The 13,930-nt window shown below is 42.0% G+C and overlaps 1 protein-coding gene across 1 annotated transcript; it reads left to right on the forward strand.

Annotated features, from left to right (window-relative positions):
* Positions 1 to 7,914: 7,914 nt before the first annotated feature.
* Positions 7,915 to 11,222, forward strand: LOC147994831 (large ribosomal subunit protein eL42-like). The gene is made up of 2 exons (XM_087659865.1): positions 7,915 to 8,187; positions 11,094 to 11,222. The coding sequence occupies exons 1-2, from the start codon at positions 7,915 to 7,917 to the stop codon at positions 11,145 to 11,147; spliced, it is 327 nt and encodes a 108-aa protein (XP_087515991.1). The 3' UTR covers positions 11,148 to 11,222.
* Positions 11,223 to 13,930: the final 2,708 nt, after the last annotated feature.

Consider the following 13,930-nt stretch of genomic DNA (forward strand, 5'->3'; position numbering starts at 1 on the left):
ATTTTGTTTTGTTTTGTTTTGTTTTTGCTTAATTTTTTCCCCAACCTAAATTCTCTTTTGAGGCTGAGTTTTGAGAATCATCCATTGACAGGCACATTTTTCCCAGTTCCTTCATATCTAGTTGTGTATCTATCTGTAGTGGTTTGAATGAAAACAGCTCCCATAGACTCAGGGAGTGACATTATTAGAGGTGTGGCCTTGTTGGATGAAAAGCGTTACAGGGAATAGGCTTTGAGATTTCAGAAGCTACAGCCAGGCCCAGTGTCACTTTCTTTTCCTGCTGCCTGTGGATCCGTATGTAGAACTCTTAGCTACCTCTCCAACACCATGCCTGCCTGCATACTGCCATGCTTCCCACGATGATGATAATGAACTAAATCTTTGAATGTGGTAAGCCAGCCCCAACTAAATGTTTTCCCTTATAAGAGTTACTTTGGTTATGGTGTCTCTTCACAGAAACGGAAACCCTAACTAAGACACTATTCACACGTGTGTGGTTATTGTGAGTTATCACATGACGTTTACATGCAATTATGTTTTAAGTATTTGTATGTCCTAGATCTACTCTTCTGAATCATTGGTTCCTTATTGTTCATGGAAGATATGCCATAAAGGTAATTTTTTGAAATTGCAAGTTTAACAAGTAGCAATGGTGAGTAATATGAACTGTGCCGGAGACAAACTTCCCCCCTGCTGTGCAATGTTTGGGCAGGAGCCACCAGAAGATTCCCTGCACTTCAAGCTCAGTTCAGTTCCTGCTCTGTAAACAAACAAGTTCCTTTGGAGGGTCAGAAGTGCCACTTGGGAAGGGCCCGCCTGGCACACAGTGGCTTAGTAACAGAAGTGGTTGTAATTAAAATGAAAACAGTGTTCAGAAACGATAAAACACAAGCTGTTTGTTGTGGACTCTTTGAAGAACAAGGAAAAGCAAGGGAACAGAATGGATGGCTGACGTCAAGCTACCCGCGTGCACTGTTCTCCTTACTGAAAGCAGAGAAAGGCTTCTGTCTGCAGATGAAGCTGAGCTTCCAACTGCTGGGCGGAGGGTTCCGTGCTTTCCCCAGGGTAACACTGCAATAAGACAAGAAACTCACACAGAGTAAAGAGGCAGAAAAGTTGCCCAATAATAGTCCCCTCCTTAGCTACGGTGGGCAGGAGAGATGTCCAAGATCCCCAGCAGACGCCTTAAAGCTCCAGTAACTCCAAACCCTGTAAAACCATGTTTTCCAAATATACCCAGGTCTAGGATCATCTTTAATGTAGAACTTATAGTTACTGTGAATGAAATAGAACAATTACAGAAATGAATTACTTAAGCCGTGATTTGTTTATTTCTGGCAGTTTTCAGGGTTAGATTCTCAGGAGGAAACTTTGGGGAAACAAAGCAAGAGATGTCCAGAGCCTTCCCAGCATCATTGCACAAGCCCCGCCCCCTCATTCCCTCCAGCGCAGCCCTGTGTTCACCCAGCTACGTTCTCCTCTGCAGTTTTCGCCTATCTAGGGAAATGTTAATACAAAGACATTTTCCTTGTATGTACCAGTATCCAGCCCCAGTATCCAGTCCCACAAGTACATGTCATAGAAACCCGGCGTCCTCAACGACATAACTAAATCGACCCCGAGAATAAGAATCCTAAGGAAACCCGGCAAAAGAGCCCACAGCCTTCCGGACAAACCACAGCTGCATTCCCTAAAGGCAGGCTACTTTGCATTTAGAGATGTGACTGACCTCACACAGAGAGGAGGTGGGAGGGGCATTCTTGTCTGTCCTTAGGTCAACCAGAGCAGGACCTTCCTTCTCAGAAATGCAAAGTCATCATGGCCGAAATAAACTGACAAGATACATCCTGGACTTCTAAGTATGGTATGACCTGTATCCCAACTGTGTGTGAAAACTACAAGGGAAGGCTGTAAAGCAGTGTTTCTCAACCTTCCTAATGTTGCCACTGTTGAATACAGTTCCTCTGGTTGTGGTGACCCCCAAGCATAAAATTATTTTCGTTGTTACTTCATAACTGTAATTTTGCTACCGTTACGAATCATTTCGTACATATCTGTGTTTTCTGATATCTTAGGCGACCCACCAGTTGAGAACCACTGGTTTAAATGACCAGGGGAGGACATAGACACTGTTCCCAATGTGGTGCCTCACGGCCTGCAGACCTCAGTGCTGGGGAATTGTCCAGTCTGGTAAATGTAACAAGAAAGTAACTCCTGAGCTCAGTCCAGAGGCTTTATAGAAGATATGTCTCTATACTAACAGAAGCAAGAGAGCACTGTAATGATATTTATAGCACATATAATATATCCACTTATGGTTATGAAAGCAATGAATGCCTGTTGAGAAAATTGGAACAAAAATTAAGTTTAGCAGTAAAACTATCCAGTCATCATCTATCATGCTATGATACAAAGACAGCTGCTGTTTTGCCATCTGCTCTCCACAGAACATCTACGTACCTGTACATTATATATGGCAAAATTAGGACCATATGATGCCAGAAAATAAATAAATGTAATGTAAAGGAGTTTTTTGGAAGATAATTTTGTAATTATATTCATGTAAGGAAAACTTAGTGTACATTAACCCAGTTTAGTGGCGAGTTCTTTAGCCTTTGCCTTTTCCAGCTTGGCAATGCGAGCCACACACTTAGGACCCAGGACGTTGCCTCCCCAGTGGCAGTGGATCTCGTCATATCTGTCATTATAATTGGTCCTAATAGCTTCCACCAGCTTAGCCAGAGCACCCTTGTCTTCCGAGTTAACCTGTGTGAAGGCAACAGCGGTGTATGTCTTCCTGTGTACCAGGCGCCCCAGCCTGGCCTTTCCCTTGATGATGCAGTAGGGCACCCCCATCTTTCAACACAGGACAGGCAGGAAAACCACCAGCTCAATGGGGTCTCTATTGTGGGCAATCACCACCAGCTAAGCCTTCTTGCAAGGTGGTAACTGTATTGACCCCTGCTCAGAAGACAGGGGGTCTCTTAGTTGGAACATCCCCTTTGCCTGTAGCTTTCTTCTCAGCATGGGCCAGCAGCCTTTGCTTCTTCTCCTGCTTTGTCTCTGGCCTGTACTTGTGGGCAATCTTAAGCAGCTGAGTAGCTGTTTGTCTGTCCAGGGCCTAGGTGAGCTGGTTAATAGCAAGAGGTACTTTAAGCCGCTTATAGAGGATGGCTCTTTGCCACTGCAGCCTGATGTAGCTGGGCCATTTGACGAAGCATGTTAGATCTTTTTTGGGCTAGATGTCCTGCCCAATGCCAAAGTTCTTGGGCTTTTCTCAAAGGCTTGACCACCTTTTTGGCCTCCTGTTTCTTGATGATGACAGTGGGGACCAAAGCCACCTTCTTTCCCTTGACCTTCTTTCGTTTGGGCATCTTGCTCAGCTGGAGGAGAGAGACTTAAAGGGTTTTTAAAGGGACCAGCAACATGGCTCAGTGGGAAGAGGTGCTTGCAACCAAGCCTGACTACTTAAGTTTCTATCCTCAGTACCCACATCATGGAAGGAAAGAACCTACTCCTGAAAACTACTCTAACTCCTACATGCACACTGTGGCCCATGTATGCTGCCACATGCTAGATTAAATAAATGTAATTTTTAAATGGCCATATGGTATACCTAAATATATAGAGTTCTTTATACACTTAATAAATATATGGTGTTTTATTTTTTAGATGCTTCAATATACTTTAAGAATATTACTTCAATGTCTGTAAATGTCTCCTACTTAAGAATATGGTCATTGTCTATGCTTATTCTTTTTTTGTTACCACAAATAATCCTAGAATGAGCTTTTGTCTAAGCATCACTAAATCATGAGCTAAGGATTAAACATTTTTATGAATGGGGAACGTGCTGTTTGACTGCCTAACAGTGGGTCAGTCATCTGTCACAGCTAGGCCACTGGTCTTGTCCTCCCCAAATCATGAGTCCTGGGAGAGTAGGGGGTGTTCTTTTTTAATTGTCAACTTTCCAGAAAAGAATCATCTCATTATTTTACTCATAAATCATTTTCACTGCTAGTGAGGTTGAGCACGCCTGATGGTTTGAAAGAAACGGTCCATATTGGCCTAGAGGGAGTGGTGCTCTTAGGTGGCCTTTCTGGAAGTGTATCACTGGGGATGGGCTTTGAAGTCTCAGATGCTCAGACCAGGCCCTGTGTCACTCTCTTCCTGTTGCCTGCCAATCTGGATGTAGAGCTCTCAGCTATGTCTCTAGCACCATGTCTACCTGCATGCTGCCACGCTCCCACCATGATGACAATGGACTAAACCTCTGAACCAAGTGTTTTCCTATGTAAGAGTTGCCATGGTTCTGGTATCTCTTCACAGCAATAAAACCCAAACTAAGAGACACCATGTTTTCAAGAGACGAGGGGCCACTTAATTTCTGTACAATTATAACTTACTTCAAGTGTTTAATGGTCCTCTATTGGAATTTTATTATTGATTTATATGAATTTACTATATAATGGGAACTTAAATCATGTATCATTTGTATCAGAAATATTCTTCATTTACTTTTAATATTGCTCATGGTGCTCTAAGCTCACTGTGAGCAAAGGTAAAATGAAACCAGTAAACTAGTTCACTCCGTGGGTAGAAAGAAAGGTCTGTTGGGGATTCAAAATGCCAGGCTGTTTCTCAGAGGGCAGAGAGAACATCAAGAAGGTAAGAGACGCTTTGCCAGTTTTTAGATGTCAGGTGGTGGGGGTAGCCTGTGCTATAGGATGCTGTTACAGGCCTCTTTGTGTTCATCAGAACCCACATGCCCTTGCTGGAGGGAGCTTGCTGTTGGGGTGGATAAGGGAAGTAATAGCTTTTCTTGGCAAACAGAAATCTGCTTCACACAGTTTCTGGGGGATGCTGACTTTAGGTTTTATTTACTAGCAATCCTATTTACCAGGTCAGAGTTCAGCCTGAGCTGAGCCCAGATATTGTTAGTACCACTGCCATTGGGGGGGCCTGCTTTGTACCTAACATTTACCCACAAGTATACATTTTAAAAATCCTATTTTTGGGGCTGGGGATTTAGCTCAGTGGTAGAGCGCTTACCTAGGAAGCGCAAGGCCCTGGGTTCAGTCCCCAGCTCCGAAAAAAAGAACAAAAAATAAATAAATAAATAAATAAATAAAATAAATAAAAATCCTATTTTTGCAGATAAACCATACCCCAGTATAGCTGCTTTTAAGAATTCAGGGTTTAGCAGTGCTAGAGGTCAAGCCCAGGGCCTTGTACAGGCAAGTGTTTTACCACTAGCCTAGATCCCCATCACGAATATTTGCATATATTACTAAACCATATAATTATGAATTGTGCATAAGTTAGTTATCATGGGTTTTATCTAGATATTTTCTAGATAATAACTAGATATTACTTATATCTATAAGTAATAATACAATTTTTCTCCTCCCCTATGTTTGTGAAATCTCTTATGCATTCACTAAAATACTAGGTGTTAAATAGTTACAACAGATCACTTTTAATATAAAGTATAATAACCATTCGTTTTAATATAAATATTCAGATCCAAATTTATCTGTAAAGGAAAAAACTCAGAATAGCGAAAAAATTCTTAACAATAAAAGAACTGCTGGGGGACTCACCATCCCTGACCTCAAGCTATATTACAGAGCAATAGTGATTAAAGCTTCATGGTATTGGTACAGAGACAGACAGGTTGAAATAGCATTGAAGATCCAGAAATAAAACCACACACTTATGGACAAAGAAGCCAAAAAATATATAATGGAAAAAAGAAAGTGTCTTCCATAAATAAATGGTGCTGGTCTAGCTGCAGTCTGTATGCAGAAAAATGTAAATAGATCCATATTTGTCACCTCGAACAAAGCTCAAGCCCAAGTAGATCAAGGACTTCAATATAAAACCAGATACACTGAAACTAATAGAAAAGAAAGTGGCAAAGAGCCATGAACTCCTTGGCATAGGGAGAAATTTCCTAAACAGAACTCTAATGGCTCATGCTGTAAGATCAAGAATTGACGAAAGAGACCTCACGAAACTGGAAGGCTTCCGTAAGGTGGAGGACACTGCCAATAGGACAAGTCAGCAACCTACAGACTCGGAAAAAATCTTTACTAACCCCACACCCAATAGAGGGCTAATATCCAAGAGATATAAAGAACTCAAGAAGCTAACCACCAAAGAAACCAAACAACACAATCAAAAAATGGGGTACAGAACAAGGTGACAAATATGTTTACAGAGAATTCATAGCAGAGGAATATCGAATGGCTGAGAAGCACCTAAAGAAATGTTCAAAGTCCTTAATGATCAGGGGAATGGAAATCAAAATGACCCTGAGATTCCACCTTTTACCAACCAGAATGGCTAAGATCAAAGCCTCAAGTGACAGCACATGTTGGCTAGGATGTGGAGAAAGAAAAACATTCCTTCAGTGCTTGTGGGATTGAAAACTGGCAAAACCACTCTGGAAATCAATCTGGAGATTTCTCAGAAAATTGGAAATAATCTACCTGAAGATCCAGCTACACCACTCTAGGGCATATACCCAAAAGATGCCCACCATGCCACAGGGGCGCATGTTCCACCATGTTCACAGCAGCCTTATTTGTGATAGCCAGAAGCTGGAAACAACCTAGGTGTCCCACAATAGAAGAATGAATACAGAAAATGTGGTTCATTTACGCACTGGAATACCGTTTAGCTATTAAGAACAAGGACATCCTGAGTTTTACAGGCAAATGGATGGAACTAGAAAATATACTGAGTGAAGTAACTCAGACCCAAAGGGACATGCATGGTATATACCCACTAAGCAGTGGATATTAGCCAAAAAAAAAAAAAGTACAGAATACCTAGGATACAGTCCACAGAAATCAAAAAGGTTAATAAGCCAAAGGGCCCAAGTGAGGATGCCTCAATCCCACTTGGAAAGGAGAAGAAAGCAATCACAGGACTGGGGAGGGAGGCAGGGTCCTGGGTAGGAAAGAGGACAGGGAGGGGAAGAGGGGAATATATTGGGTCGGGGGGAAAAGGACTGAAGCCCTGAGGGCCAGCAGAAAGAATGGAAATAGAAAACCTCAGGAGGTAGGAGGTGGGCAGACCCACCAGGATGTATCAGAGATCTGGATGGTGGGAGACTCTCAGGATTCAAAGGGAGGGACCTTAGTTGAAATGCCCTACACTGGGGAGAGAGAACTTGTAGAGCCCACCCACCTCCAGCAGAAAGACAGGGCATCAAGTGAGGGATGGGGTTGCCATCTACAGTTAAAACTCTGACCCATAATTTTTTCTGTCTTAAAGAACTGCAGGGATGGAAATGGAGAAGAGCCTGGAGAAAAGGAGGTCCAGTGACAGGCCCAAAGGGGGATCCAGCTCAAGGGGAGGCCCCAGGGCCTGACACTATTACTGAGGCTATGGAGTGCTCACAAGAAGGGACCTATCATGACTGCCCTCTGAAAGACCCAACAGACAGCTGAAAGAGTCAGATGCAGATACTTACACCCAACCAATGGACAGAAGCTGCTGACCCCTCTGGCTGAACTAGGGAAAAGCTGAGGAGGAGGGTGACCCCATAAGAAGACCAGCAGTCTCAAGTAACCTGGACTCCAGAGATCTCTCAGACACTGAGCCACCAATCAGGCAGCATACAGCAGCTGATATGAAGCTCCCAACACATATACAGCAGAGACCAGGTCTGGTTCAGTCAGAGAAGATGCACCTAGCCTTCAAGAGACTGGAGGCCCCAGAGAGTGGAGAGATCTGGTGGGGTAGGGTGGTGGGGTGGGGACATGCTCCTGGAGATGGGAGGGAGGGGTGGGGGGGAAAAGAAGGCCCAGGATGTGGAACAGTCAGAGGATGTACCAGAAAGGGGATACAATCTGGAGTGAAAAATTTTTTTTTACTTTCTGAGCTGACAGCATTCCTGCAAACATGGCGAATGTCCCTAAGACCCGTCGGACATTCTGCAAGAAATGTGGGAAGCAACAACCCCACAAGGTGATGCAGTACAAGAAGGGCAGGGATTCTTTGTATGCCCAGGGAAAGCAGTGTTATGACAGGAAACAGAGTGGCTATGGTGGGCAGACTAAGCCCATTTACTGCAAAAAGGCTAAAACTACAAAGAAGATTGTGCTGAGACTGGAGTGCATTGAGCCCAGCTGCAGATCTAAGAGGATGCTGGCTATTAAGAGATGTAAGCTTTTGGTAAAATGGCCATTTTTACTATATTAATCCTGCCAATCCATGAGCATGGGAGATCTTTCCATCTTCTGAGGTCTTCTTCAATTTCTTTCTTCAGAGTCTTGAAGTTCTTATTGTAGAGATCTTTTACTTGCTTGGTTAAAGTCACTCCGAGGTATTTTATATAATTTGGGACTATTATGAAGGGTGTCATTTCCTTAATTTCTTTCTCGGCTTGTTTCTCTTTTGTGTAGAGGAAGGCTACTGATTTATTTGAGTTAATTTTATACCCAGCCACTTTGCTGAAGTTGTTTATCAGCTTTAGTAGTTCTCTGGTGGAACTTTTGGGATCACTTAAATATACTATCATATCATCTGCAAATAGTGATATTTTGACTTCTTCTTTTCCAATCTGTATCCCCTTGATCTCCTTTTGTTGTCTGTTTGCTCTGGCTAGAACTTCAAGAACTATATTGAATAAGTAGGGAGAGAATGGGCAGCCTTGTCTAGTCTCTGATTTTAGTGGGATTGCTTCAGGTTTTTCTCCATTTAGTTTAATGTTAGCGACTAGTTTGCTATATATGGCTTTTACTATGTTTAGGTATGGGCCTTGAATTCCTATTCTTTCCAGGACTTTTATCATGAAGGGGTGTTGAATTTTGTCAAATGCTTTCTCAGCATCTAATGAAATGATCATGTGGTTTTGTTCTTTCAGTTTGTTTATATAATGGATCACATTGATGGTTTTCCTTATATTAAACCAACCCTGCATGCCTGGGATGAAGCCTACTTGATCATGGTGGATGATTGTTTTGATGTAAAAGCGATCTACAGATTCAATGCAATCCCCATCAAAATACCAATCCAATTCTTCAGAGAATTAGACAGAAAAATTTCCAAATTCATCTGGAATAACAAAAAACCCAGGATAACTAAAACTATCCTCAACAATAAAAGGACTTCAGGGGGAATCACTATCCCTGAACTCAAGCAGTATTACAGAGCAATAGTGATAAAAACTGCATGGTATTGGTACAGAGACAGACAGATAGACCAATGGAACAGAATTGAAGACCCAGAAATGAACCCACACACCTATGGGCACTTGATTTTTGACAAAGGAGCCAAACCATCCAATGGAGAAAAGATAGCATTTTCAGCAAATGGTGCTGGTTCAACTGGAGGTCAACATGTAGAAGAATGCAGATTGATCCATGCTTATCACCCTGTACAAAGCTTAAGTCCAAGTGGATCAAGGACCTCCACATCAAACCAGATATACTCAAACTAATAGAAGAAAAAGTGGGGAAGCAACTCAAACACTTGGGCACTGGAGAAAATTTCCTGAACAAAACACCAATGGCTTATGCTCTAAGATCAAGAATCGACAAAAGGGATCTCATAAAACTGCAAAGTTTCTGTAAGGCAAAGGACACTGTGGTTAGGACAAAACGGCAACCAACAGATTGGGAAAAGATCTTTACCAATCCTACAACAGATAGCGGGCTTATATCCAAAATATACAAAGAACTCAAGAAGTTAGACCGCAGGGAGTCAAATAACCCTATTAAAAAATGGAGTTCAGAGCTAAACAAAGAATTCACAGCTGAGGAATGTCGAATGGCTGAGAAACACCTAAAGAAATGTTCAACATCTTTAGTCATAAGGGAAATGCAAATCAAAACAACCCTGAGATTTCACCTCACACCAGTGAGAATGGCTAAGATCAAAAACTCAGGTGACAGCAAATGCTGGCGAAGATGTGGAGAAAGAGGAACAGTCCTCCATTGTTGGTGGGATTGCAGACTGGTACAACCATTCTGGAAATCAGTCTGGAGGTTCCTCAGAAAATTGGACATTGAACTGCCTGAGGACCCAGCTATACCTCTCTTAGGCATATACCCAAAAGATGCCCCAATATATAAAAAAGACACGTGCTCCACTATGCTCATAGCAGCCTTATTTATAATAGCCAGAAGCTGGAAAGAACCCAGATGCCCTTCAACAGAGGAATGGATACAGAAAATGTGGTACATCTACACAATGGAATATTACTCAGCTATCAAAAACAATGACTTTAAGAAATTCATAGGCAAATAGAGGGGACTGGAAAATATCATCCTGAGTGAGGTAACCCAATCACAGAAAGACATACATGGTATGCACTCATTGATAAGTGGCTATTAGCCCAAATGCTTGAATTGCCCTAGATGCACAGAACACATGAAACTCAAGATGGATGATCAAAATGTGAATGCTTCACTCCTTCTTTAAAAGGGGAACAAGAATACCCTTGGCAGGGAATAGGGAGGCAAAGATTAAAACAGACACAGAAGGAACACCCATTCAGGACCTGTCCCACATGTGGCCCATACATATACAACCACCCAATTAGACAAGATGGATGAAGCAAAGAAGTGCAGGCCAACAGGAACTGGATGTAGATGTCTCCTGAGAGACACAGCCAGAATACAGCAAATACATAGGTGAATGCCAGCAGCAAACCACTGAATTGAGAATAGGACCCCCGTTCAAGGAATCAGAGAAAGGACTAAAAGAGCTTGAAGGGGTTCGAGACCTCATATGAACAACAATGCCAAGCAATCAGAGCTTTCAGGGACTAAGCCACTACCCAAAGACTATACATGGACTGACCCTGGGCTCCAACCTCATAGGTAGCAATGAATGGCCTAGTAAGAGCACCAGTGGAAGGGGAAGCCCTGGGTCCTGCCAAGACTGAACCCCGAGTGAACATAATTGTTGGGGGGAGGGTGGTAGTGGGGGGAGGATGGGGAGGGGAACACCCATATAGAGGGGGAGGAGGAGGTTTAGGGGGATGTTTGCCCGGAAACCGGGAAAGGGAATAACATTTGAAATGTAAATAAGAAATACTCAAGTTAATTAAAAAAAAAAAAAAAAAGAGATGTAAGCATTTTGAACTGGGAGGTGACAAGAAGAGAAAGGGCCAAGTGATCCAGTTCTAAGCTGATTTTGTTATGAAGAAAACAAAAAAGTTTTGAGACCTTTCAAAAAAAATTAAATAAAAATTTAAAAAGTATAATGCCGCTCACTTTAATGTAAATATGCTTTATATTAATTAATTTTTATTATTATGTATTATATCAAGAGATTGTTTATATATTTATATATTATTTAGATTAATATAATAAATTAATAAAAGGTATAATACCATTCACTCATTTAACAAGTGTTTATTGAGAGTCTATTATGTGCCATGGATATTCTGAGTACTAGATTTTAATATAAAGCATAAAGTATAATACCATTTATTCATTTAACAGGAGTTTATTGAGGGCCTATTATATGCCATGGATATTCTGCATACTGGGATTCTATCCTCAAACCAGAGAAATGATTGATTTCTTTTCTGTGGGTCTCTGAACACTTAAATACTATAGGTGTGCTATAAACTCCCAAGAAAAATATGGTTTCCACCTTTCTCAATTGTATCTAGGCACCAGCACCTTGCAAGGCTCTCTTGTGTGTCACTCAGTAAAGACACTAGTATTATAAGAAATGGAACAGTTACATAAATCTTCCTATAAAGAAAAGAAACAAAGTATTTACAAAGATTTTCCAGAAAGTACAAAAGTATTCTTTTTATAGCTTTGTGTGTGTGAGAGACAGGGTTTTACTATGTAGATCAGGCTAACTTTGAACTCACAGAGATCTGCCTGCTTCTGCCTCCAAAGCACTGGATTAAAAGTGCTCGGCACCATACCTGACTAGGTAGCTTGTTCTCATACTGATCCTAAACCAATGTCAAATCTAAAATCTGAACAAGCATCTTAGGAAAGATATCTACATGGCTGTGAGCTCCTATAGAACTTGAAAGAAGCAAAAGAACCATGGGTAGAAGTTTGAATGATAATGAGCCCATAGGCTCATATGGTGGAACACATAGTGGAACATGTGGTCCCCAGTTGGTAGCATGTAGTCCCCTGTTTGGGGTGATTTAGGAGAGGCAGCTGGAGGAAGTATGTCAGCAGGAACAGGCTGTAGAAATTTAAAGCCTCATCTGGGTTCCAGTTTGTTCTCTGTTCTTTTCTTCTTTATGTTTGCTGTTGAAGATGTGAGCATTGGGCTTCCCACTCTGCTGCCATGACTACCCGCTGCCCTGCTTCCCCACCTTACCCCTCCAGAGCCATGGCCCAAGTAACCTCTTCCTTCTACAAGTTGCCTTGATCATGCTGTTCTTACAACAGAAAAAGTAACGAGAACAGCTGTTGATAAAGATAAACCTTCATTTCTTGCCAAAGGAACAAATGTTTACAGGCCCGATAAAGCCACGACTCTCAAGACACTCTCAGAAAGGCAGTTTTCAGAGTTGGTGTTTTATACTACATTCTACATTTCTTCATGATTTTCAGTTATTCTTTGGAGTGGGAAACATCAGGACACTGTCATGGGTTTCACATTATATTTCACTCCAGTGCTAGGACAAACGATCCATGCTGGCCTTCGGGATCTTTAGATCCGAGACACATGGGGGCGATTTTTAATTACTGAGACTGACAAATTTTGCCCCTGTGACTTCCCAAAACCCTGACAAATAGCCTGGAAACTCCCTCTCTAAAACAATCGTTCCTGTTTGCCAGCCTTTCTGACAGACCAGGCTGGCCAATTATGTCATAATAGATTGCTGTAATTAAGCGGGAGAGGGACTTGTTTATTTCCCAGGCACTGTACCTTGCCAGCTTTCACACTCTGAGCTGAGGATGGAAAGAAACAGAGCATGAAAGAAGTGGTGACATCTGTGGGACACAAACCCATAAACCTCTGTTCCTGATCCCAGAGCCAGGGACTTCGCCGTGTCCTGCCTGTCTTCTTAACCAAACCGCACTCAGCTTTAGGGGACCAGGAAGCTACTGAAGCAGCGCTGGCATGTGCTGTCTCCAGTGGCAACCATGTTGGAAGCTTTTCCTCTGACTCTCTAGCCTAAGCTAACATCCTTTCTGTAGTCAATCAAAGGGGAAACTTTAAGTGTTTCCTCTCTTCACCGTCCATTTTCAATCTGATCACAGGGAAAGACCTTGGAAGAAATACTTCTCCATCTTCATCGTGGTTGTCAATATCTTGAGACTTCATTTTTTCCTGAACTATTTTGGGTTTTAGTTAGAGCCTTTTGTCTACCCTGAGTCAAACTCAACTTCTAACCTACTGCCCAGTCATTTTTCTGGATAATCTAATGATCCCATTTTTTCCAAAATACCCTCTTGATCCTAGTTACCCACAATCCCATTTCCCAAAATGAGATCCAGGGATTCTGGATGTTCAGGAATATATTAAATATTACTTGAAAGGCTTTATATGGCCAACTAGCTTTGAAAATTAAGTTAAAAGATGTATCTGCTGCTCTTTATTGTAAAATTACTCAGGGCCACCTTCGTGCTACTCTGCACCATCGAGCTCCAAGAGGTAGGTGCAGTCCATGCTGGTTCTGAAACTCTTGCTCAAGAATAGATCTGAGCCTGCTTAGAATCCCAACACTTAGCAATCTAAGGCCACAGAAATGTGAGTTAGAGGCCGACCTGGGCTATATAGCAAAGTCCTGTCATAATGAATAAATGATTAGAAATATATTGTAGAAGTAACAGTATTTGGAGCATACCTGAAAATATTCAAAAGAAATGAGGCTGAAGTGTATAATACATCCTATTTCTAGCCCAGTGATATGAACTAAGACATACTATATCCAGGGCTGGGCAAATGGCTCACAGAGATCCACCTGCCTCTGCCTCCTGAG

This window comes from Rattus norvegicus, chromosome 4, assembly GCF_021556685.1.
Source record: "Rattus norvegicus strain SHRSP/BbbUtx chromosome 4, alternate assembly SHRSP_T2T, whole genome shotgun sequence".
Classification (NCBI taxonomy): domain Eukaryota; kingdom Metazoa; phylum Chordata; class Mammalia; order Rodentia; family Muridae; genus Rattus; species Rattus norvegicus.

Bases quoted from the DNA above. Each gene is read 5' to 3' on its own strand.
- LOC147994831 (XM_087659865.1), top strand. From the start codon at position 7,915: ATGGCGAATGTCCCTAAGACCCGTCGGACATTCTGCAAGAAATGTGGG. The intron at 8,188-11,093 runs GTAAAATGGCCA...AAGAGATGTAAG, and splicing joins TTAAGAGATGTAAGCTTTTG to CATTTTGAACTGGGAGGTGA.